Below are 26653 nucleotides of genomic sequence, written 5' to 3'. Positions count from 1 at the left end.
GTATTTATGGGTCCATTTCTGCTTTTTGTTTGATTCTTTTGCTTCTTAGATTCCAGATACAAGTGAAATCATAAGGTATGTGTCTTTCTTTGTCTGACTTAATTTACTTAGCATAACACTCTCTTGGTCCATCCATATTGTTGCAAATAGCAAGATCTGATCCTTTTTATGGTTTAGTAATATTCCACCACACACACACACCCCCCACATCTTTACCCATTCATCTATCAATGGACACTTGGGTTGCTTCCGCATCTTGGCTACTGTAAATGATGCTACGATAAACACAGAGGTGCATATGTCTTTTCAAATGAGTGTTTTCATTTTCTTTGGGCAAATAACCAGTAGTGGAATTACCAGATCATATGATAATTCTATTTTTAATTTTTTGTAAGGTTTTAGTTTTAAGTAATCTCTACACGCCACGTGGGGCTCTAACTCATGACCCCAAGATCAAGAGTTGCATGCACCACCTACTGAGTCAGCCAGGTGCCCCTCCACTTTTAATATTTTGAGGAACCTCCACATTGCTTTCCTCACTAGCTACACCAATTAGTATTTCCACCAACAGTGCACACCTTCTTCCACATCTTGTTAACAGTTGTTACTGTCTTTTTGATTCTAGTTAAATGGCCTTTCTAAGTACTGGGTGTGTGCACCAATTGTCACCATAGGCTGGACAGAGGCAAATAAGTCGAGAGTCTGAATGGCTCTTGTAAACCATCTGAATCAGACTTTATCAAGAAGAGAGAGGAAAAAGTAAGCCGGGTGAAGCATCGTGCTTGCTCAGAAGTTGAGTTGCAAAACTAACATCACTAAAAAAGATGAGTTCCAGCATCCTATCTGACGGAGATGTCACAGAGAAATCTTGTAGTGTGAGTCCCAAAAAGCTAAGTTAGAAACCAGAACAGAAATTAAGTCTCCCTTTCCAAGGTAACTATGTGACTAACTACAATTTTAGCGTTAAGAAAGCATTTTCAGGGGGTGCCTAAGTGGCTCAGTTGGTTGAGCGTCCGACTGTGGCTCAAGTCATGTCTGTCAGTTGGTGGGTTCAAGCCCTGCATCAGGCTCTGTGGACAACTCAGAGCCTGGAGCCTGCTTTGGATTCTCTATCTCCTTCTCTCTCTGCCCCTCCCCTGCTCATGCTCTCTCTCTCTCAAAAATAAATATTAAAAAATAAAAAAAAATAAAAGAAAGCATTTTCAAAGCAGGGCAATGGTAAGGCCACTTACAGTCCATATACCTTTGCTTCTGCATTTTTTTAGGTTTTTATTTGAATTCTAGTTAGTTAACATACAGTGTAATATTAGTTTCAGGTGTACAATTCAGTGAATGATTCAACACTTCCATACATCACCCTGTGCTCATCTGCATTTATTATTTTCATGACAATGAAAAAGAGTTCTCCTTTTCCACTCAATTGGTAAATAACCAGCATTTAAAATAGTCTTCCCTAGGCTAATTCTAAGAGTTTGATATAGGAGTTTTTGAATCTTTTTTTCCCCCAGCAAAATCTACAAGCTATTTTAAAGGCATTCATGTATCCAAATTACTTTTCTTCCTGTTTTGAGTTCATTATGTAGTCTGCTACAGAGAATGGAAAAAAACGTAGTGTGGCTTAACCTACAGTGTGAAATCAAGAACGACCACACCCACTGGATCATTTATGTGTCTCCCACTGGACTGCCAGCATCAGGGGTAAGGGCCACATCTTTATCAGCTCTGTGACTCTGCTGTCCTGCACGGTGCTTGGCAACCAGGCTAGGACTAGGGGGAGGCAGAGGAGGCACCAACGGTTTGGTATTTAAGGTGACATTCCCTCCCCCACTAGACCAGGTCCTGCTGGGGCACATGGGAAGCTTCCAATGAACGCTTGCTAAATGAATCTGTAAAGAAGCTGAAATACTGCGTCTGAGTAAGAGCTGAATTAGTTACCACATCTGCTGAAGGTTGGCCACTGGGGAGAGGATGGAAAGGAAAGGCCCACAGGCCACTTGTAAGGAAATATTAGGACTTAGATGAAATACAGCCCATCTGCAAATGCAAGGTCACTGGGTCAGGCTTCCCTCAAAAAAGGCCAAATGTGATGAAGCAAAATCTCCGAAAGATAAAACAGTGTGGGAAGATGACATCAGAGCAGTACCTGAACTTGGAGAAATGCAAATTCATTAGCAGCCTTTGTCACTAGGTCTTTTCACGTGATACAGTACTGCTGTTTATCAAGCTCTGCTAGCTTCCAGAATCTTTAAATTGGAGTTAGAGACTTTATGTTTTGCTGTGTCCCTGATATGTGAAGAGGTGGGTTAAGAGTCACTCAAGAGTGAAAGGCAAGCCACAAGTGAGCAAATGAAGCCACCTGAAACTCGTTTTATTTTCCCCAAGTCTTGGTTATTCTGACTTGTATCCATTACACTGGAATCTCCTAGGACTTCAGTTTGGTATTATTTTAATATCAAATTTCACTCGAGAATCTGGGTCACTGATTCAGAACCCTCTAATGGGATCAAAGGCCACCAACAGACTCTGCTCAGCTGACCACATTTCAGGTAGGAGGTCCAAAAATAAAGTATATCTTGGCAAAGGCTCAGGACAGTAACAACAGAAAGTCCCTTCGGTCTGATTGGCCCCGAACAAGAATATTTAGAATCAGATTAAAGACTGAAATTTGGGGTGATAGGAGTCCTCCCAAGCTATCCTAGGTCATGTATCTTAGAACAAGCAAGAAGGTTCTTTGTGTATTTCACGTTTTACAAGATTTCAGGTGGTGAGGTGGAAGAAATCTGGCATCACAAAATGTGCTCTCCCAAGCATACTCTTACGTTTCTCTTTCACCTTTTCCCAGAGGCCCTGAAATATAAAAAAATTTGTCTGAGAGGTAGTATTGCATAACACTTAAAAGCAAGGGCTCTGGAGTCAGAACGCCTGGGTCTTAAGTTTCAAAGACTTTGGATTCCCTTGAGCCTCAGTTTCCAGATCTGTAAAATGAATATAGTCATTGCACCTATCTCATAGGGTTGATGAGAGCATTAATCAGATGGCACACACATTGCATTAAGAACGATATCTAACACACAGTAAACACTCCTTAAATATTACAATTATTTCTTTCCCAGACACTATTTGTAATGGCAACTTCCTTAAGCGTAAAGGCCACGTCATATTTCTCCTTCTTTTGGTCTCTAAGGAGACTTGCTGCATTGACTTTCATGTAGAAAGAGCTGGGCAGACACTGGTTGATTTGATTTTGATGTCCCTCTGCCGTGGTTATTAGATCCCTCCAAATGGCGCCTCATTTGGAAGGGTCCCAAGTATTGTGCTCCAGCCATACTCCCTTCCCCATACGTACGTTAAGTAACCTTACCTTTCCGTATTCCATTTTCATGGAAGTCCTACTACTAGTAATACACGATGAATTAATAAAACATCTGCTAATGGGGTGTCTGGGTGGCTCAGGTGATTAAGTATCTGACTCTTGACTTCAGCTCAGGTCATGATCTTGCAGTTCGTGAGTCTGAACCCTGTGTCGGGCTCTGTGCTGACAGCGCAGAGGCTACTTGGGATTCTCTCTTTCTGCCCCTCACCCACTCATGTCCTGTCTCTCTCAAAATAATTAAATAAACTTAAAAAAATGTAATGTGTGCTAGGTACCACCCCTTCCCCCAAAATAAAACATCCACTGGCAAATGGACATTTCCTCAAGCTAACATGAAAAGATACATACAAATCATGAAAGAGGCCCTTAAGGATCCTGGTTCCCATGGGGAATTTTAGATTTTTCTCAAAAGTTGGCGGGGAGTGTCTTTCAGGTCGGTAAACCCCTGGCTATACCCGTGACACATCACTAAAGTTGCTACCTGTTGGTTTTAAATCTTCACGGTCTAGTAAATAACTTCAAAATTAACTACTGTCTTCCCACCGTGACTTCTTTAGTCAGCAAAGATGGTTAAAGAACTGGACTGTGCTCCGAAGCCCGAGTTCATGTGACTAATGAGTGAAGCATGGATACATGGGCTGGACGCAACATCAAGTCCTTGTCTTGAGTGCTGGGGTCATGGTGCTTGTGATTATGGCATGTTAACAGTGACTGGATCACCTCATGTTAGCCCCACCTCAACTTTAAGCATGTCCCCAAATTATTATACAAACAGTGAATAACAATCCTTTCTTCAAAATACTACCCTGGACCCCAAAAGAAATATTCTTAAGCCGCCTGCTGTGGCACACAGTTAGTGCAGTGGCAATGTTAGGCTAATGAACTGAAAGCCTCCAATTAGAAAATACCTGGATTTTCAAAGCCCATAAAAATTCAATAGGTTAAATATGCCTCTGGTTTCTTTTTCATTAGAAATGTGAAAACAATGAAGCAGACCCTTGATCCTTGAACAAGTACTACTAGGAAAAATGATACCTCAGTATTAAGAAAAGCAATCAGTGTTCCCTTACAAGAGGAAAGAATGACTTTATATAAAAGGATATACATTTGAAATCAGGTATTTTCTGCGTTACTTGAGATTGGTGGATTAAAATTACTTTTGCACAGGGCAGGGGAGTCGCTTCATCTGCTTCAGGTACGAAGTTGGGAACATGAAGAATTGGTTCCCCCCCCCCCCATTAATACGAGTCTATGTAAGTTCCAGTGATGGTAAAACTTCCCATACATTACAACGAAACCCTGATATTCTTACCCAAGGGGATGGAAAATGGTTACAGCTTCAATACAGTTGACATTTACTGACTGTCTCTGATGTGTAGAATACCTGAACGTCTCTGATGTGTGTCTCTGTGAGTAGAATATCAAGCCTATTTCTTTTCTGTTTGTCACTTTGATGTTTCAGATACATCAAACATAAGTTCAAACCATCCCAAAGTGGTTACCTTTTTCCATATAAAAATGGAGTATATTGAAGAATATTAAAAAATAGAGAACAGAGGTACACACCTACCACCATTATAATTTCATTTCCTTCAAGTTTATTTATCTAAACATAGGTCTGCAGTGTAATCGTTCTGTAATAATGAAGTATCTTTTTCTATTCTTTTTTCCAATTACCATACACTTCTCCATGAACTTACATACTTTCAGAACCATCATTATTGGATTCATAATAACTACCCAGTGAATGTATATTAACCATTCTTCTATTATGGTTGCCAATATTTCCACTATTTTTCACTAATCATTCCATCATTTATTTACTTATTCATTCAATTTCACCAATCTGCTTTAAGCACTCTGAACTATTATCACAAATGCTGGTCTAAGGGCATAGCTTGCATTTTACATTGTTTCCTTAAGATCAATTCCCAGACATGAAATTAGTAGGATAAAAGTATTGACACTTCTAAGCCTCTTGATACATACGAGAATAGTATTTTCTAAAAAGGTTCTGATGAATTTATAGTTCTTTCAGGGCAACAGTGTCACTCAAGTCAGAATCTGGGGTTCATCCAGGATTCATTTCATCTCTCTAAAGGAGAAGTCACCAATCCTATCTATCCTGGCTGATCTATTCTTCTGCATGCCATTAGAATTAAAAAAAAAAAAAAATCTAGTTATGTCCTTTCTCTGATTAAAGCCTTCCAAAGGCTTGCTATGTATTTGCAGGATAGAGTTCAAAATTCTTCAATTTCTCATAACCTCCTCCTCTGCCTAACTAGTCTACTTTGCCTTCCACAAATTTCAAACTACATCCTTCAGCCTGGCCATAAACTGCCACCTCACGTGTCCTGCTTTCAATCACATCCCTGTACTTTTCCCAGGCTGGCCCCTCCGCCAGGACTCTCCTTCCTTTTTGTACCTGATAGAGTCCTATCTGCTACTTTGAAAACTTTCTTGTAACTTTGTCTTGTCTCCCAAAGAAAGAAATTATGTCCCGCCTTCTCTGTTATTTTAGAATACATTTTTCACCACTCCCAGGCAGTATAATTTAGTGGTTAAGAGTTCATACTCTAAAATCAAACTGCCTATTTTCAAATGTGTTATAGTCTGTGCGTAAATAAAGTAATTTTGTGAGACCTCAGTTTTTCCAATGACAAAATGGAGACACAAGTACTCTCTATGTTAAGAGTTTTATTGCGATGGTCCTTATTAATACTTAACACAAAACGCGGCATATGGTGAGTGGTAAGCTGATGCTACCCAACTAATATTACACCTATCACATTTCTTTCTCTCCTCAGAGTTTCTTTGAGAACAGAGATTATGTGCTCCAGGACCTGCTTGGGTGCCTGGCACTCCATAGGTTCTAGATACGCATTTGTTGAATGGGCCCAGACCTGAGTGAATAAAGCACGACTTCTGCCCTCCACAGCTTAAAATCTCATGGAACAGCCAGACAGGCTCAAACAGCTTTCTATACAGAGCACTGTAATCAGCACTACACTGTGTGGTCCCTGGCCGGGATCTCTATTCCTGGAGGCCTGCAGCCTCGCTCCCTGGAAACTCCCAGAAATGAGAGAGAGAAAGGCAGCACAAAGAGCATAATTAATACAACCACAGGTGAATACACTGAGCGATCAATCAAGTGATCTATGTGGTTGGATTAAATGACCAATTCAGAGGGCTTCTGGGCTCACACAGAGGTATTTTTAAAGTAAATCTATTGTGATGACCAGAATCCTGACCTTATGCTGAGTCACAGTGGGAATAAGAGAGAAAGAGGAAAACCAGATTAAATATTTAATAAGAAGGTTTTAAATGTTTTTAGTGTCTCATGCTTGGTGAGTTTTAGATATAAATTTTGGTTAAAAGGGTCAAGCCATATTTCCACAATATGTGTGCTTTTAAGTTTCCAAAGCTCATGTTCATATGTATTTACAATAATAGATTCTCTTGAGTCATGAAAACTCTGAAGACAGAGGCAACAGCATCCTGTGAAACACCTAATGCAGAAAATTGGGATGGTCTTAATGTCCTGAACCAAGCTTCTGGATAACATTTATGGTGTTTCTCTACATTCCCTTCTATCCATTAAGCAACATGGTTTTGTATTTATGACAATGCACAACTAAGTATCAGTGCATGGAATTAGCCTCATTCCTGAGAAAATCAATCAGCGTTCTCTGAGACAAAACTCCATGCCATTAGAAAATGTGGGAAAATAAGAATCATAGACGTACAGGAGAAAGAACTTCATCGTGGAACAAGACAAAAATGAATCTTAAAGGAAGTATCTGGAACATCTCCCAAAATACTTACTAATAAATTGCTAGGCAAATGTGGCATTTGCCATCTAGGTGAAAAAGGCCTGCTATTGCTATGTTGAGCCCATATGCTGATAACTTGAAAGGTGCAAAGTTGGGGCGCCTGGAAGGCTCAGTCGGTTGAGGTTCAACTTTGGCTCAGGTCATGATCTCATGATTCGTGGGTTTGGGCCCCACATCGGGCTTGCTGCTTTCTACTCAGAGCCGACTTCGGATCCTCTGTCCCCCCCTCTCTGCCCCTCCCCTGCTTGCGTTCTCTCAAAAATAAATAAAAACATTAAAAAAAAATTGGAAGATGCCAAGTCATGTATACCAAAGTCACTTATAACCTCCCAGGTATAAACGCACCAGAACAGACATGTGAAGTAACCCAAGACTGAAATTTAAAATCCTACAGGGAATAAAAGAGATGTGACAACTATTTTCATTTTCAGTCTGCATTTCCTTAACTCTTCAAGAAACAGTTTTTCGTGCTAGGGTTATTTCTCTACTCAAAATGGTGATAAATTAGACATACCTTTTCAGTGTCACTAAATGAATAATCACTCAGGCATAAGTCCTCAGTAGCTGATATAAACAAACCCACCCAATTAAAATCAGAATGTGTTATGAAAGTTTGGTTCAGACTGTAATATAATTAACTTTTTTAAAATGTAAGAAATGTACTTCCAGACCATTTTTTCTTTTTAAAAATGTTTATCTTTGAGAGAGAGACAGGGACAGAGAGAGAGACAGAGAGAGACAGACAGAATGAGCGGGGAGAGGGGCAGAGAGAGAGGGAGACATACAATCCGAAAGCAGGCTCCAGGCTCTGAGCTGTCAGCACAGAGCCCCGACGTGGGTGGGGCTTGAACTCAGGAACCACAGGATCATGACCTGAGCCGAAGCTGGACGCTCAACTGACTAAACCACCCAGGTGCCCCTCCAGACCATTTTTCAGTATGCTGCTTTACAAAAATTTACTAACTCAAACTTTATTAACATTTCTTATTGTTAGCATAATAACAGATATCCTATAGTACATGAACCTGAGTCTACAAATTTCTCACTGAAGCCAACTGTCTTTCTCTCCTATGGCAAATGTGGTGTGCAGGGATCCTAAGCCACACTGCCTCTCTGTGTGACCAAAAGCTTATGTCTATGACACAGTTGGCCAGGTTATGAGCATATTCTGTGGTGAAGAAAACTAGACCACACTGTGTAGAGAACCCATGATCTTAGTCTTAATAGCACTGTGGTAAGAAAAATCCAGACTATTTACAAAAATAAATCAATTAAGTAGATTTGCTCATCTATAAGTAATCTATTGAATTAGTAAGCAAAAGGTCGAGATTCTCTGATACTAATAAAAAGTTCAATCATTCTTGTACTCACTCATTCATTCTATGAGTTTTTATGAGTGCCTTCTAAGTGCCAAGGTTAGAAACACAGCCTTACAGTTTAGCGAGACAGATAAACACAATTTCAATCCAATCTGACTTATGCTTAGTCAAACAATCTAAACCAAGTAAAATCTCTATATACAGCTCTTGAAGCAAACTCAAAATGTAATAAACTAATCAATCTTCAAGAATTTAACCTAAATCATAAATCAGGGCTGCTTGGGTGGCTCAGTCGGTTGAGTGTCCGCTTCTTGATTTCAGCTCAGGTCATGATTCCAGGGTTGTGGGACTGAGCCGTGGGCCAGGTTCCGCACTAAGTGCGGAAGCCTTCTTGGGATTCTCTCTCTCCCCTATTAATACCGTTTACTTCTCTGAACTGTTTGCTCATCTGTACAATGGAGAATATTACAATATCCAGTTGACTCTTGAACAACATGGGTTTGAGCTACCCGGGTCCACCTACACACAGGGTTTGTTAAAAATAAGTATGGTACAGCAAGTGCATTTTCTTTTCCATGTGACTTATTTTTAAAAATATTTCTTAAAATATTTATTTTTGAAAGAATAAAATGGGCAAAGGAGGAACTGAAGCAGGCTCTGTGCTGACAGCAGTGAACCTGATGCGGGACTCGAAATCACGAGGTCATGACTTGAGCCAAAGTCGGAAGCTCAACTGACTGAACCACCCAGGCACCCCTTAATGACTTTTTAAGTAATATTTTCTTTTCTCTAGCTCACTTTATTGTAAGAATACAGTATATAATACATATAACATATGTATTAATTGACTGTTTATGTTATCAGTAAGGCTTCTGGTCAACAGTAGACAATAGTTAAGTTTTTTTTTTTTAATTTCTTATTTGAGAGAGAGAGAGAGAGAGAGAGAGAGAGAGAGGGAGGGAGAGGGAGGGAGGGGCAGAGAGAGAGACAGAGCCAGAGAATCCCAAAGCAGGCTCCACAACGTCACCACAGAGCCCTATGCGGGGCTTGAACTCACAAACTGTGAGATCATGACCTGAGCCAAAATCAAGAGTCAGAGCCAAGTGCCCCTGTTAGTAGTTAAGTTTTAGGGGAGTCAGAAGGTATAAGCAGATTTGCAACTGTGCAGGAGGTTGGCACCCCAACCCTCACACTGTTCAAGGGTCAACTGTGTACTCCTTAGGGTTCTTACAAGGATTAAATTGTTAGGTGCGTAACAGAGTATCTGGCACATACTAAGAACTCCATGAATATAGGCTCAGTCATGATGCTATTATCAGCTCAAGGTCATTCCTTGTTTCATTTCATGAAGTCATCCTCCATTTTTTGAAATGCTGATGCAACAGTGTATTCATACTGACTTTCAACTCAGTAGGTCTCAGATGGTCCTTTCAACATATTTCAAGACTTTCTAGAATACTTCAATTTTGTTTGAGGTACTACGGCAGGAAGGATAAAGTCCATTCCAAAGCCACAACAAAGCAAAACTCTTAACTGTAAGCTCCCCCTTGCTGACTTCGGACTGTAGTAACTGCTAGATAGTCCTCCTTAGATTAAGGAACCTGTCTCCACCTACGTTCTATCAATTGGTCTTAACTCCTGTAGACTTAGAGAGCTAGACAATGCAAACCATCTTCTATACGACAGGTCTTCAAATATGTGAAGACAGCTACTCTCTCCTAGGGAAAGCTGACTTTCTTTGTACTAAGTATCCCCAGTGTCTTTATTCCTTACATGACACAGTTTAAGGATATGAGAGCACATTCTCCTTGCCACGCCCCCATCGTTGCCTTGCAGCTAGTAGTACCATAGAGATTCTTTCTTTATATTTCAAGGAGTGGAGGCTAAAATATTGAAAGGATTATCAAGAAGTAACACACACCTCCCAGTGACTTGCAATCACCCCGTTCTGTGGAGACAGTCCAAACCCATGTCTACGTGGTCACAATAAGCCCAGGAATCCTGGAATCATCGTTAGATTCTTTTTCTTTTCCAACAGGGTAAAGAGGCATCAGTTAAAAGAGTAGAAGCCTTAAGAAAATCTGACTAGGACAGATCTTTTGTAAAACCACCACCACCACAAAGCATTTAGTTAATTCTCAATCTATATAAATGCAAGCTTTATGAAGACAGTAGAAATATGGAACTACTCTCTGGTCATAATTCACGAAACAGAAAAAATTACCAGCCAGATTACTATGCAATAGCTTTCTCACTAGTTTCCTTAAGACCAGTTTGTTCTCATTTCAATTGACTCTTCGTAGTGCTTTCAACAAACAAAGCTGATTATAAAGCTCTCTTGACTTCTTTAGTTGCTTAAATGACCACCTATCAATGCCTCAAACAGAAAATTCTTGCACTCCCACCCCCTGCACCCCCACCAAATATGCCTTTCTAAATCTCAGCCAGCTGTTACCCCATTATGTATGCTTCACCATCCTACAGGCTACATTCCTGACCTTGGCCAGCTGTACAACTGATGGGAGTTTTAGGTCGAGGCAAAAAGGAGGTCCTAACCTATCTTCACAGCTCACTGCTGTTAGACAGGTAGACAGGGCCACCAGGAGTCCCACCTACCATCATCTTCCCCTACAGCCATTTCCTAGATACGTGCTAGGCTTGATCAGAATTCCAGGACCTTGTCCTTTACTGTTCTCTCTGTATAAAAGAATACACTTCCCCTAATTCTTCTGTAAAACCCAAGTTTAAGACGATGATCAAATGCCACTTCAAAGACTCTGTGGAGCCTTTCTCCATTTTCTTTTAATCTGTTTTTAATGTTTATTTATTTTTGACAGAGACAGAGCGTGAGCGGGCGAGGGGCAGAAAGAGAGGGAGACACAGAATCTGAAACAGGCTCCAGGCTCTGAGCTGTCAGCACAGAGCCCGACGTGGGGCTCGAACTCATGGACTAGGAGATCATGACCTGAGCCGAAGTTGGATGCTCAACCAACTGAGCCACCCAGGCGCTCCCATTTTCCTAGGCAGTATGTCTTACAATCCCCCCTGTACTATGGTAGTTTTAGGTCCTTTCTCTGTAAGAGCAGTTACTGGTTTGTAACGTAATTTTTATCTCTACACTTCCTTTCCTTATTAGGTTATAAGCTCCTTTGGGGTACTGAGGATTTGGGCCCTACTCCCTTTTGTAATCTCAGAATGCACCCTTGTGCCTGTCACATAATGATAATACATGTTTGTTGAATGAATAACAGAATGTCCACTTTGTTTTGAAAAGGAAGCTGATTTCAGTAAAGTTTCAGAAAAAATGAAGAGAAAGAAAAGTGAAAGTTACAATGGATTTGTTATGATTATTTTCAGTGGAATTATAAGACCTTGCCAAATAATAAAATATTATTTTATTAGACCCCTGCAATCTCCATCTTAAGAGCTAAAGAGATGAAATTTTTGTGGGCATGTTTATTCAAGCCAGTGCACTAAGCCAAATAGGATTCTTGTTCACTTAAAACTATCAAAGTTTAAAAAGTAAAATGGCGCATGTATTTATTTACTATCAATTATTAAACATTACTGTTTTTTTCAATGTAAATAGTTCATATATTCAGTGTCAAAATTTATTATTTTCATAACTTTCTAAGGTTCATCTGACAATGTATTTAAGTTGGTAAAATATCTGCTTGTCTCTAACTACTTTTCTAATAATTTTTTCCTTTCAGATTTTGAATATTTTTTAGTGTTTATTTTTGAGAGCAAGAGCGAGAGCGAGAGGGACAGAGAGAGAGAGCACAAGCAGGGAAGGGGCAGAGAAAGAGGGAGACACAGAATCTGAAGCAGGCTCCAGGCTTTGAGCTGTCAGCACAGAGCCCGACACTGGGTTTGAACTCATGAACCATGGGATCATGACCTGAGTTGAAGTAGGCTGCTTAACTGACTGAGCCACCCAGGCACTCCCTTTGATTCAGATTTTGAAAGCACTGAAATCGATCTGACAGCCACAGTCAGTATCTGTTTGCAAGTGCGTATTTTTGGGTTGCTATAATTCAAGGTATCACAAGTGTTTCTTAATTCAAATATTTACTCTATGTGCAATACCCCCCAATATGGCATTTCTTGCAGCTGCTAGAAATCTTTTAGAATCCTACCATGTGAAATTAAATACAGTCTTCAAATGGTAAGAAGGCTTGGCTAGCAACCAGAATACGGTTTTCAGGTTGCTTTAGACGTCGTTGATCTCAACTGCAGACACCTCGACATATGGTAGGAATGTTCTCTCCTCATCAGTTCTTTTCTTAAGGCTGCAATTTCCTCCTTGGATGAGGAGAATGGTACGGATTCAGTGTCTATAGCTCTTTGAAGATGGGTTTTATTAAGTGCTGATCTTTTATAAATAAATGAACCTAAACAAACCTGGTACTGAATGGTATTTTTTATCCTTCTTTATAGGAGGTGAGAGGCTGGGTGTCTTTTGACTTACTCCATGTTAATTTAATTAAGACTTGTAAACCCTGTAATTGAAAATCAAATTACACATTTCTTTAAACAACAACAAAAAAAGTGTTTGGGCGAATGGAGGACTCAGTAAGAATCAAGTGTTCTCAACTTGGGCCAATTCTCTCTGACCAGGGACATCTGTTAATATCCGAATACATTTCTGGTTGTCACAACTGGTAAGGTGCTACTGGCATTTAATGCAGAAAGAAATCTAATCATCCAATTCTTGTTCTCCAATAAGTAAGGTATCGTTTTTTCCCTGGCTGCTTCCTATAATTTTGCTAGTTTTCAATCTGATTATGATGCATCTGTGTATTGACTTCTAAAGATTCATCCAGTTTTGGGGCACTTGCGGGGCTCAGTTGTTTAAGTGTCCGACTTCGGCTCAGGTCATGATCTCACGGCTTGTGGGTTCAAGCACCCCGTTGGGCTCTGTGCTGACAGCTCAGGGCCTGGAGCCTGCTTTGGATTCTGTGCCTCCCTCTCTCTCTGCCCCTCCCTCTCTCCCCCTCCTCTAAAACCAAAACAAACAAACAAAAGATTCATCCAGTTTGGATTTTGCTAAGCTTCTTGATATGTAGGTTTATCTCATTTGCCATGTTTGGGAAGTTTTCTTGCAATTGTTTTTTCAAATATTTTCTCTGCACAAACTCTTTTCTCCTCTCCTTCAGGGACTGTGCTGTCTACTGATACAGCTGTCAGACTTTTGGTATTGTCCCAAAGGTCCATGAGGCAATGATCATTTTCTATTTCAAATTTTTCTTTGTTCAGATTGGACAACTTCTATAAATCAGTCTTCAAGATTAACAGAAATTAATCTGACTTTTCCCTATGTTCTTTCCATTCTGCTATTGAACCCATTTAGTGAGTTTTTTTATTTTGGTTACTTCCTATCTTTCCCTTCACTTCAAGAGTGTTTGTTCTTACTTCTTGGCACATTTTTATCATGGTTGCTTTAAAAATGTTTGGTAGGTAATTCCAACATTTGCATCAATTCAGAATCATCTGTTGATGGTCTTTTCTCATGTGAATTGAAGTTTTCATGGTTCTTTATATGCTGAGTAATTTTGGATTGTATTCTGGATATTTTGAATATGATATTATGAGATTTGGAGTCTTGTTTAAACCACATGCAAAATATTGATATTGTTGTTTTATCAAGACATCAACCTGGTTCAATTCAGGATGCAAATTCTGACCAGCCTTCATGGTTGTGGTTTCAACATCAGGTCTTTTTCAAACATCTTTGTAACACTATTTGGATCTGTCCTGTACATTCATCATCCAAAGTTCAGTCTGGAATCCAGGCAGTGTTCTATCCCTTAGCTCAGTTTTCAAAATCTTTGGTAGGTATACTCCTCAAAATCAGACTCAAGCCTATTCAGCTCAGAGACGAACTGAGGAGTTGATAAAGAACTTTATAGGGGGCACCTGGCTGGCCCAGTTGGTGAAGCATGGGACCTCTTGACAGTGGGGTTGTGAGTTCGAGCCCCATGTTTGGTGTAGAGATTATTTAAAAATAAAATCTTAAAAAACAAAAAGAGAAAACTTTATGAGTTTTTTTTAATCTTCACCCGTCTATAATCTCCCTGGTCCTTTTTGGTTCTTTGGGAAACCCTTTTCAGTCATCTAACCAGAAAGCTGGTACTTTACTTATTCCACTCTGCCACAAACTTCCCATGACTGATTTTCCTCTGAGTTCTCACTCCTGGGAAGTAGACTGCACATAATAGTGCTACTTAAATCCAGCTGTCAATACTGGATCTTTTTGAAATGTCTTGAAATTTCTGTTATGTAGGTGACATTCACCTCTGGTTTCTAACATAAATGTAAATATTCATTATCTACTCCCTCAATAAACATTAACTGAGCATCTAGTACGTGTTAGTATTTCGATGAATGATACAAAGCACTTCCCTCAGGAACTTACATTTAAATTGAGGGGAGGGGTGCCTGGGTGGCTCAGTTGGTTAAGCGTCCACCTTTGATTCAGGTCGTGAGTTCAAGTCCTGCGTCGGGCTCTGTGCTGACAGCTTAGAGCCTGGAGCCTGCTTCAGATTCTTGTTTCCCTCTGCGCCCCCTCTCTGCCCCTCCCCCACTCACACTCTGTCTCAAAAATTAATAAACATTAAAAAGAATTTTTTTTAATTTTAACTGAGGGGAAACAAAGCGAATACACATTAAGTAAATATAGAATATGTCAGAAAGAGAGAAGTGCTACAGAGAAAAATATAGCAAGAGAAAAGAGGTGGGGGTGCAGACTTTAACTCAGAGTAACATGGGAGATGAGAGAGTGAGGAAAGGAGTAATGAGATCTGCCTGAAGTTAAAAGGATTGTTCCAGTTTTTCCTCTTTATATATTTGATTAGTCATTTCAAAGATAACTTGGCAGGTAAGACACTTAGAACCCATGTGCAAGCTGCTATCTTGCTCAGAAATTCCCTGAGTTCATGTCTTTTCATCTTAACCATCCAACCATCCAAATTTTATATGTTCAAAGCACAGTTTTCAAGTGTACCTGGAGCACAGGCCAATTCTCCATTAACAAACAGCATTTGGAGCAGAATTAGTTACTGTTTGTAGTCCCCCCCCCCTTTTTTTTTTTTTTTTTACTATGGACACTGGTATACTCTGGGCCAAGTTTCTTTAAGGTTTTAGTTTATAATAAATAATTCTTTTCTTCTGTGTCTTACACAATATGTTCATCGTACAAAAATCAGAAATCACAGATAAGCAAACAGAAGGGGAAAAAAGCAACTTAGAGATGTTCATTTAAAATAATTTTGGTTCATACACTTCCATTTTTTTAAGTTGTTTTTTTTTTTTTTTTAAAGTTTGAAGTAATCTCTACATCCTATGTGGAGCTCAAACTCACAATCCTGAGATCAAGAGCCTCGTGCTCAACCAACTGAGCCAGCCAGTTTTTTTTAACCACGAATAAGTTTCAAGTGTTGTCAACAACTATTTTGAATGTAATGATGGGTTCAACCGCTAACATGAGTGTCAGTACCACCACACCATGCTGCATGACAAAATGTCCCAACTTAGCTCCCATCAGGTTTCTAATTACATCATTTTCCAAGGAGACACACATCTACACTTGGTTAGTGTCCTCTTTAACAATCTTTAAGAAAGCTTCTGAACTGATGGTGAATACTCTTATCTAGTAACTCACCTGCTAAGTTTACAGCCAGGACACATGTCCTTTTGTCACCAAGTAATTAAGGCAAAACATCAGTAACAGCAGTACCAACAACCGCTATTTATTCAGCGCTAGCCACACTGATCAGCAACTTATAAATACAAATCCAAAGCATTTTCTAAAATATTTCAGAAAATTGCATCATTGAAAAGGGTTTAATGTTGACTTATTTCCAGAAAAATCAGCTAGCCATAGGGTCAATAAAACTCAAGAGAACCAGATAGTAGTGTTAGCTTGAACTATTCATTCTACTTATTTATCCAGGTCCCATCAATAATTAAACTGTCCCCTGATGCCACCAGCATACCATTTAATTCTTCTGCTACACTGCACTGAAAGGCTCTGGAAAAAGTTCCTCTTGTTATATTATTTACTACTATTGCATCAGCATACTAAATTACATGTGGTGGCTCTCTGTTAATAAAATAGGCAATTTATTTTTCAGAAAATGAATTACTCATCGGTAAATCATGACCATGACCATCTTTACTCCAGAAAGGCAAAAGATAAAAATTTCACCCAAAGCATGACATTTTAATACCACTCTCTGACCTAATCATTCTACTTCAAGGAATATAGCATACGGAAAAAATAGATGCGTGAAAGCTTTAAATGTCCAACAACAGGAAAAGAACATGTCCATGCAGATGGTGAAAACACGATGTGGGCACGAAGTATCCTGTTTTAAAAGATTATTTCCACACATGGGAAATGCTAACAAATTTTACATGAAAAGGGCAGGTTCACAAGCTACATGCAACAAAATCTCAATTTTGTAAAATAACATTTACGTATGTTTGTATATTACATGAATATGTTTATACATACAAATACTGAAAAGACACAGCCCAAGATACTAACCACAGGTGGTGTTCACATGGAGAATTAGTTCTGTTTTTTAATGTTTTCTGAATTTTTACAATGAATATGTATTTTTATATTCAAAAAGGAATAGATTCTTTCTCTTTCATAGATTGGTTGTTTTCAGATTTTTTAAAACAAGGTTAGAGCATTAGAGATCTGTAGTAGACTAGTATCTTTTCTTAATTTACATTAAAGCCTCTGAATGTTTTCAATGGTCTAAATGAAAACACATTTTTTTCTCCTAAGAAATGATTTTGTTTTCTCTCTTTTCATGCTGGGGTATGTAAGTAGAGTATGACTGGCCTTAATCACAAACAAAAATGATTCCAAATTTCACTAAGAATGTGAAATTTTTCTGATTCCTTTCAGATTGGGCCACACAATCAATAATATCAAAACTGGGATAATTCCCAGTCTGAATCTGATAACCTCTGGCATTTATGCCAAAGTGGAGTAATTCTCAGTGGCCTCCGACTAGTCTCTGCTGCTTTGAATCCCCACCTATAGCTGGATGACTGACAGATTTTGCTGCCTCATCCAGAATTGTCATTCTTCAGGATTTTCAGAAGAAATGGAGAGAGCCAAGACCACAATGTCCCATTCTAAAAAGTGTCTGACCTATGCAACGAGTAACATCTCCAGTTACCACGGAAGAACACCAACAGAGTCATTGTAACTATGAGCTAAGACATACAGGCAAAGACAAAATACGTCTCCGCTAGCCTGGCTGTGCAATTTATATCTCTGAGTGTTTTATTTCCTCCTCCCTGAAATGTGGATTATAATACCTGTTAACTGGGCAGCTGCAAGGATGCATGAGCTAATGTGTGAAAAACACTGAGCACCATGCTCGGTGCACAAAGTTCCCTAAGTGGTAGTGTACGAATGTCATTTATTGGTGAAGAAATAAACAAACCTGAATGCATACTTATGCAAAGCAAGGGAGGATAAAAACATCAATAATCTGAAAATAATCCATGGGGAAATGATAGCCTTGAAGATAATTTAAAACACACAAAGATAATTCAGCATATGCAACTGCTACCATTTTGCTGTGCTCCCTCTAAACGACACACTTCTATTAACATTCTTAAAATTGGGAAATTAGATCATGTGATAAGGTACTTAAATAAAGTGATTGCTGCAAGCTGGCTTTGTTGTTTCCTGAAATTATGACTGCTGACGTTAATTACATTTTTATGTGTAGCATATGAACTGCACATTTTCTGGCTGCAGCCCGAAGCCCGATGCAGGACACTCTTTCGGCACGAATAATGGCAAGAAGAAGGCAAGGTCTCAATCACTTCGGGAGGCAGAGCTCCAGAACGGGACAAGAAATACCTGACCACCTCTTGTTCTTTGGGAAAGAAATAAGGGCTGATAATGAAACAAACCCATGTGTATGAGGAGGCTCCAATTCCTGACCTAGGTAAAGCAGAAGCTCACAGAGTAAAAGCAGAGTCCTACCCTGTCCATATCTAACAGAGGGTCTGGAATTGAGTACCTTTTATTGTTGAATGAATGAATGAAGAAATCAGTGAAGCCTCAAAGTTATGACTTTCCATGTGAAATAGCTGTGAGGGACCTCAGAGGCACGGGGGAGGGGGGAGTTGGTTGACATAGGTATTCCTTGGGTTATTCCCTGATTTCCCACTAACCGTTGAAATGTGAGAACCAAAATTTTAATTTGACTACAAGCAAGGACACTGGGAGGACATTTCCCCGGAGTGTGCTTACAAATATGGTTTAGAACTTCATAATAAGTGATATGCCAATCCAATGGTTTGGATGTGTTTATCACAGTTGTGCCATATACTCTCCTTAAATAAGGACATACTTAGTATACTGGCTTGAGGAAAACATTTAGTACAATGGTACAGAATAAGTGTTTACAATACAGACAATAATAAAGATAATAGCTAAAAATTACCTAGGACTTCTTAAGTCCAGACAACTGGGCTAAGTGGCTTTTCATGGATGACTCATGAATCCTCCATACAATTATCTAAAATAAAATGTTACATATTGACTTTACAGATGCAGAAAGTGAGGCCTAAAAGGTTTACAATTATTCCCAAGTCCACACAGCTACCGACTGTGACAAAGCCAAGACTCATACCCAAAATACCAGATTTCAGAGCCTAAAAGATGAATCACTGTTATTCTCACCAACAGGATTCGTTTATAGTTCTAAGGCCTAAATCTAAATAATCAATATTTGAAGAATTTGGTACTGTTGTTTTAAAAAAGCTTCACTTTTTCTACCTGTAGAAAACTACTACTGGTTCTGATCTGACTAAAATTTAAGTTTTAAAGTTGTTGCCTATACCCATGTATGGAATTAGATATTCTTATAAGTGTCTTCCTGATTATTATGTTCAGTTGGGCACAAAAACATTCCTAGAATTACCTGCTCCCAGTTCTATTTGACAGAACAGTCTGGGTACAAGGATTTTCTACCACTGGCTAAACTGAACACAATACAGCTTTGTAGGAGGCTGAACCTGTCAGGCACCCGGTATCTCTCGGGATCCCCATACAGACTTGGGGGTATTTTTGAAAAATGAAGAAGTCTCAAAATCTTCTCCCAAGAAAGACAAGCATTGTGCTCACTAAGGACTCCATAATAGTTCTAAAGGTCACTTCAGGCTGGCTCTGATGATTTCTTTCCATTCTGATAGAAAATATGCTTCTGGTACCACAATAATGGAAGAAGAGCTGGACCGAAGAGAAAGGTTTGATAATCAAAAAAGAAAAACCAGGTGGGGGAGGGTGCAGAAAAGACTAGTCTTGCTTTCTAATCTAAAGGGACCTAAAGTTCTCTGGACTTGATAGGTAGGGTTTAAGCTTCCTGTTCCTTTAGCTGACAAATGTGTCGCAGCGGGCTGATCTGGCTTCTCAGTAAGTTCCAATCTCTCCCTTTTGCTCTCTGCCTCTTGCACTTTCTTTCTCTAGTAATAATATGCATGGAAAGGTGGGGTGGGTAGTGTGCTACATTTGGTTGAGAAAGGCAGCACTGGATACCTGTAATAGTGACGACGGTTAACAGTTACCTACAACCCGGCCCAGTGACATCGAACTCTTTCTTGAACGTGTCACGTGACGGCTTTCCGTGGGACAGCTGTCTTTGCCTGCTCGATGGACACCTCCTTCCCCAGCAGGTCTCACTCCAAGTACTCCCTCCTCTGTGGAGAATTTCCTGACCCCCCAGTAAGGTGAAGATCTCCAGCTTCAAGCTCTCACAGCAGGTTGTGCGTCCCTCTAGCGGGGTGACTGTTAATTACTGTAATGAGTTCCACGCAGGCAGGGATGTGTCTTTTAACTCTGCTTCCTTAGGCCTTTTAAAGATATTTTGTCAAATAGACAGATAAATGAATTCAGCTGGGGTGCTGGCCCCAGACACCCTAGCTGAATGTTTGCCAGCCTTCCTGTGACTGGAAACATCATACAGCACCATCTAAATCTGGATAGAATGGGACCTTCTTGAGCAGGAGGACTGTTTTTTCTTCCTCTATGCAGCCTTTCCAAGACCTAACACCATCTCCTCCCCAGAGAAGATCCTCAAAAAAACCAAACCAAAACCAAAACAAAACAGAACAACAACAACCCAGTGAACTAAATGAGGCCTTGGCTGAAACGGCTGACATCTGAGAAAATTATTTTACTTTCATGGCTCCATCTAAACTATTTTTCAGATCTCTATTTTTTTTTTTTTTTAAGACACATCGGGTATTTCTCTCCCTGTTCTCTTAATATGTTCTTCCAAGATTTTTTTAAGATCCTCCTTTGTTTGAAACATTTTCTTCCCCCTATTTCACAGAGCAGAAGAGGACCCGGGGTCTGCTAAATTCCATTTCTAGGTCAGAAATAGAACCTAATGTGGATACATCAAACATGGCTAAGAGGTTTTCCAGCTGGTCTGCCTAACACTACATCTTTGTTTTCAAGGGTCCCTTTGAAACATAAATATGTCATTAATCTACAAGGGGGTTCTTTTCCCCCACTTTCTGAAACTAATACTTGCTTGCCGAATAGAGTACCGATATTGGTATAGGCATCAAATACCACTAGCACAAAGCTGAGGAGAGGTGGGGAGAACCGATGTCCTATAAATATAAACACTAAAAGCTACTCTCATTGGGAGAGTAGCTGCGTTCTCTACACAGGATATGGTCCAATTTTGTTATTGTTCTCAACAAAAATAAAATTACCGAGAGCTGGCTGAGAGTAGTAACAACGATAAGAAGGTTTAAAAGCCCAGCTCCTATTTTTAAAATGGATTTGGGAAGGAGGAAGCTCTCTGGCAGGTAAGAGACTGAATTTTTTGTGCCCAGCGGAATTTTCTTCATTGTCACCCTCTCACAGCCTCGGCTGCTAGTCTGGTGAGAGCAAGAAAAAAAAAAAAAAATCACAGTAACATTTTTCCAAGAGAGCAGCACATCTGGTTATCTTGTTCTTCACAAGTGTCTGATCATGTGTGAGCCCAAAACACAGAATTGAAGGCTTGTCCTTTCTGGTCTATTTTTTCCTAACTGCAGGCGATGCGTTCCTAAGGACAGAGGTACAGTTTACAGTCTGCACGTACATCTCATTTCAAAATTTTGCTCACATTGTGCAGGTCACAGATTCGGTGATTTACAACTCGACGAGCAGGCCTGCTCAGGTTAAACTTTTGGTTCAGTGTCTTTAAAATTTTCTTTTATTTTTGTAGCTAAAACTTAACAGAGTACCATGAAGTAATGAAGACACTAGACTCCTTCTCAGTCGCGCTCACGAGAAAGCACATTACGGCAGGAGTGACGGAATGTACCTTTTTAAACATCCTGGTGGAATCCTCACTTATCTGCATGAATCGCATAATCACGTTGTTCAGATAGATGTCACTCAGAGTGGCGTGGTCCTTGCTTTCTCTTCTCACTTGGTTCAGAAGCAAATACCAGCAGTTCACTGGAGACAACAAGTTCTGGTCTTTCCTGAGAAGTGAAGAAAAACAGAATTATTGGGGCGCCTGGGTGGCTCAGTCGGTTGGGCGTCCGACTTCGGCTCAGGTCATGATCTCACGGTCCGTGAGTTCGAGCCCCGCATCGGGCTCTGTGCTGACAGCTCAGAGCCTGGAGCCTGCTTCACATTCTGTGTCTCCCTCTCTCTGACCCTCCCCCGTTCATGCTCTGTCTCTGTCTCAAAAAAATAAATAAACATTAAAAAAAAGAAAAAAAAAAAGAAAAACAGAATTACCATCAATTTCAAAGCTGCCCCAACCAGCTGAGGGAAGTCAGCAAGGCAAACCAGGAGCCCCGACAGATGGGTATTGTCGCTATTCTTCCTACTCCGGGCATTGCTCATAGCGGCTACTCAAGAGCTAGCGTATCAGCCTTCCAGGCCGTGATGGCAGAAAGCCAGCAATTGCCTAGGCTTGGAAAGAAAACCTTGGACCAGAACACCAGTCAAAACCCACACTCCTGACAAGGGCCAGGGACCCTAATACACACAGTACTCAGGCAGGCTTTCAGCCTTAAACACCCCATTGAAGAAAGTAGTTGATATTTACATAAAAATCTATTGACTACTGTCTCACAGACAGACTGTGGTTTGCCACTGCTTACAAAGTCTGCCTTGAATGTTCAGTCTGCTGCTGGAAAAGAGAGCTGGCTAGGTACGCTTTCCATGGGACATACGTTTGAGGATTAGTTATTAATCCCTGATCTATAAACTCCAGCTTCCCAAGAAGTGTTCCTGGGAATCACAGCTTTATAGCATTGTCTGAAGGCCCATGAACAGAACCAAGAGGTTTACTGCCTTGTGACCTGTCATTAAACTAGTTCAGATTTGTAACTACACCTTGTTTTATTCTAGAGAATAAAGCTAAACGTGACCATAAACCACAAAATATGACTTGTAAAAAAAATCTTAAAGGAAACCTCCAAACAAAACAGTAACCAACTGGCCTTGAAAAAAAGGACAATGCTTTTCTTTAAGTCTAACTGAAAAATGACAAAAAAGGCACAAGAATGCTTATCCCACTCAGGGGCACTGGTGCCATTTGTAATGGGCATGTTATCTTATTCACACTCACTTACGACTCTGAATATTCATTAAATTAGGAAAGAAATCATAAAGTCAACTCTTTCCGCCTCCAAGTTCCTCCAATTCAAGATTTGACACTGAATCAAATCAAAATCCTCTCTGGAAGGAAGGGGAAGTCTCAGACGGAAGTAGGAACAGTTGTAGGGGGAAAATCCTCTGTTCTAGGGCCCTAGCGTTGGTATCAACTAGAAAAGCCTCCTGTCACACTAGAATTACACCCCCAACCTAGAGAACCTTTTTTTTTTTTTTTTTTTTTTTTTTTTAAATCAAAGCCATCAAGCAAGGGGCATTGCTTCTATGGCAGACAACAGGAGCCCTTCTACTGACATTCTCTATCTAGTCAGCCTAAGAGATATATGTTACATTAATACATTAACTTTTATGTATATCCTTTATGCTGAAGTAACCCATAAATTCTCTGAGAACATTTCCTACTTTGAGAACGTTTCCTACATTTTTGCATCCTGAGTGCCCTGCCCAGGTAAGCATTAAATAAATGTTATTTCACTCGCTGAATAAACATATATTATTGCCTTAATAGTGACAATAATATACAATAACAATAATAGCAGCTGTCCTTTACTGAGCACCTCCTATAAGCAATACTACACAAGAGCATCGAATATGGATCTATACTGTCCAAGTTCAAGTCCCAGAACTACTTACTAGCTATGTGATCTTGGCCAAATTATCTAAACTTCTTTACGCCTCTGTAACTTCATTTGTAGAGTGGGTAAAATAACAGTACTTGTAAGATTATTATGGGGATGATTTCGTTAATATATAGCTTTTAATGCTTACTATAATGCCTCAGATCCATAGTAAGTGCTATACAAAGTTAGCTATTTTTATCTAGCGGCTGGTCTAAAGATTTTATACACATTAACTCTACGTAATCCTTACCACTACAATTTAAGGCAGAAATCCTTTGTATCCACTCTATCAGTGAGAGAGGTGAAGCTTAGTGAGGCATGCTGATTTTCTGAAGACCATAACTAGTATCAGAGTCTTTGAGTTCAAGAAGGCTGATCTAAGCCTTGGTCATCTGTCAGTGGTAAATTTAAGTGAAGGGCTGTTCTACATAATGAGCATCCCAAAGCTGAGAACTGCCAAAGATTTAACATTTGTTTGGTGAGGAGGAGAAGGGACACTGAGTGCATAACTCATGAGAGCTATCAATCACATCAAGGACTTCGTCATGTTTCTCATTTAATGTTCATAAAATCTCATTTCACAAGTTAGGAAGCCAAGGCTCAGAAAGGTTAAACAACTTGACCCAAGTCACATAGGAAAGCCAGTATTCAAACCAGGTCTGTCCAAGGCTTTCATAAAGTCTGTCTTTGATTTTCTTCCTACTCCTGGTTTGGCCCTTCTGCAGACTTATCTTCAGTCCCAAATTCAATAAGCTCAAGTCAAAGAAAATTCCACACTGTTTACCTCTTGACAAAAAACCATCTGAACAAACCAAGAGAAAGAAAAAAGGGGCAGCTGAACCACTAAGAGATCAGACTGAGGCGCATGGGCCCATACAGGTTTTCAGTTCACAACCGATTACCAAGTGCGGAACACAGAAGACATTCAAAAATATTTACTGAATGGATGAATGGGCTGTCTTCTTATTTGTAATCACTTTACAAAGGGACAGTTACTATACATGTGAATTCAGTACTGGCTCCAGCCTCCTTTCCAACTCTAGTCTCGGTCAAGTACATTTGACATTTGTCCACCCTGGGAATCCTAAGATTTATTTCTACACTGGGCCAACACTAGAGGTTAGCCATGAAAACTATTAAAAAAATTAAAAAAATAAAAGCATTCCCTATCAAGATTGTGCTGCAAAGCCAACAGTGAAGACAAAGAGAGGCTTCTCTACATCCCCCTCTAGTCTGGAGCTCAGCCTGAGCAGACTGCACTCCGTGTTTCTGCAAGGGGATAGGAGATTTTCTGTTTCACCAATGTACAGAGACAGTTCTGCTGGTCTGGATTTTAGGCTGGGGGCAATACGATAGGGTTGGTGATGGGAGGTCTTCCATTCCACCTCTTTACCTTGCACATGCTTCATCCTCTGCCCCACATGGGACTTAAGGGCAGCTATAACTGTTCCCTTGAGTTTACAGTCCCCTCTTCCTTTTTTGGCCCCTGGAAATTTCCCTCCCTTCCCTATGAGTTCAGTTACACATTTACAGTGATGCCCATTATATTTTAATCAGCATTTCTGGGAGTTTTACAGCAGAAATACTTTTCAGATTGCCTAGTCTACTATTTTTCCAGGAAAGACAGACTGTGCTCCGTTTTAAATATCGCCGAGACAAAAGCCTATTTCTTTCTCCCTGCCGCATTGCTAGCTCACGCCATTACTGTGAGCGCCCCCTACGTGGTCTCCCTCCCTCTATGATGGCTTCTTCCAGTCCACAGTTCTATCCGTGGTCTTAGTCATCATTTAAAAATGAGGTCTGAGTTGGTTCACCCTTCTAACTAAAACTCTCCAAATGCTTCTCATGCACTCAGGACAAAGTTCAAACTGTCCAGTGTGACCTACAGGCCTCCTGGAGCTGGTGAAATTTACACCTGTAGCCACAGAGCTCACCACCTCACTACTCACTCCCACTGGACTCCTCCTGTTCCACAAAACTGCCCTACACGCCCCCTTCCCTTCTGCTCCCTGATACAGGATGTTCCCCTTGCCTGGAACACCTTGCTCTGGTCCCCTCGATTTGCCAACTAGTCCTGCATGTCTTCACTTACATATCACTTCTGCCAGGATCTTTCTTTGGCCTTCCCTTCCCCACCTCCACTATAAATGGATTTCCATCAGGTCTGTCCATGGCATCCTGCACTTACACTGTCGCAGTACTTATATACTCTCGTAAAGTTGCCTACTGGTCTTTCTCTGTCTCTAGCAGCTAAATTACAGAGTAAGTTTCATTATCATAAAATCTGTAGGTATTTTTTAAACAAATGAAGTACAATTAATTCAAGGTTTAATTACACTTGGTCCTAAGCAGTTTACTAAAAACGCTTCCTTTAAGTCAGTCTCAACTGTAGTGATCACAAACGCGACTGAGGCGTGGGGAGCTAAACGTAAGCAGCCCTTATTGCTTATTTTCATACAAAATCACTACAGAAATCTTGAGGTCTTTGCTTGAAGAAGCAGCCGTTGTAAATGTGCCCGCTTAAGTATCTTCCTGGGGTAGAGACCAACTCCCACTCTTCTGTAAGCAGGAATTTTATAAACACACACCTTTTCTTCCTATATGTAAAGTTACCCACAAATATATATTTACTGCAAAGAAAAAAATGTCAAGAGAATACTTTAAAAATGCGATACACTGGTGCCCACAAATTATAAATGCGGAGAGTTGCTTTCATCCGTGGGGATATGCCAATCAACAGCTTATCCACCAAAGATGGAACATTCCAAAACCAAGAAAAGTGGTAAGATGGTAGGCTATCACCTTGGAAAAATGCATTTGAGTCAAGTCTCTCTTAC

At 40.1% G+C, this 26653-nt stretch overlaps 1 protein-coding gene across 1 annotated transcript in view; it reads right to left on the bottom strand.

Moving 5' to 3' along the window:
* The window catches only part of SRGAP1 (SLIT-ROBO Rho GTPase activating protein 1), a 285747-nt gene that overhangs the window by 118625 nt on the left and 140469 nt on the right, over positions 1–26653 (bottom strand). The window contains exon 3 of the mRNA XM_047066296.1: positions 21890–22052. Within this exon, the coding sequence (XP_046922252.1) occupies positions 21890–22052 (163 nt within the window). The remainder of the gene's footprint in view (positions 1–21889; positions 22053–26653) is intronic.

Source organism: Lynx rufus, unplaced genomic scaffold, assembly GCF_022079265.1.
Source record: "Lynx rufus isolate CCGP_SWC_20201006 ecotype Redwood Valley unplaced genomic scaffold, mLynRuf1.p SCAF_7, whole genome shotgun sequence".
NCBI classification, from domain to species: Eukaryota; Metazoa; Chordata; class Mammalia; order Carnivora; family Felidae; genus Lynx; species Lynx rufus.
Note: the sequence above shows the minus strand (reverse complement) of the source record. Positions and strands in the feature narration are given on the sequence as shown.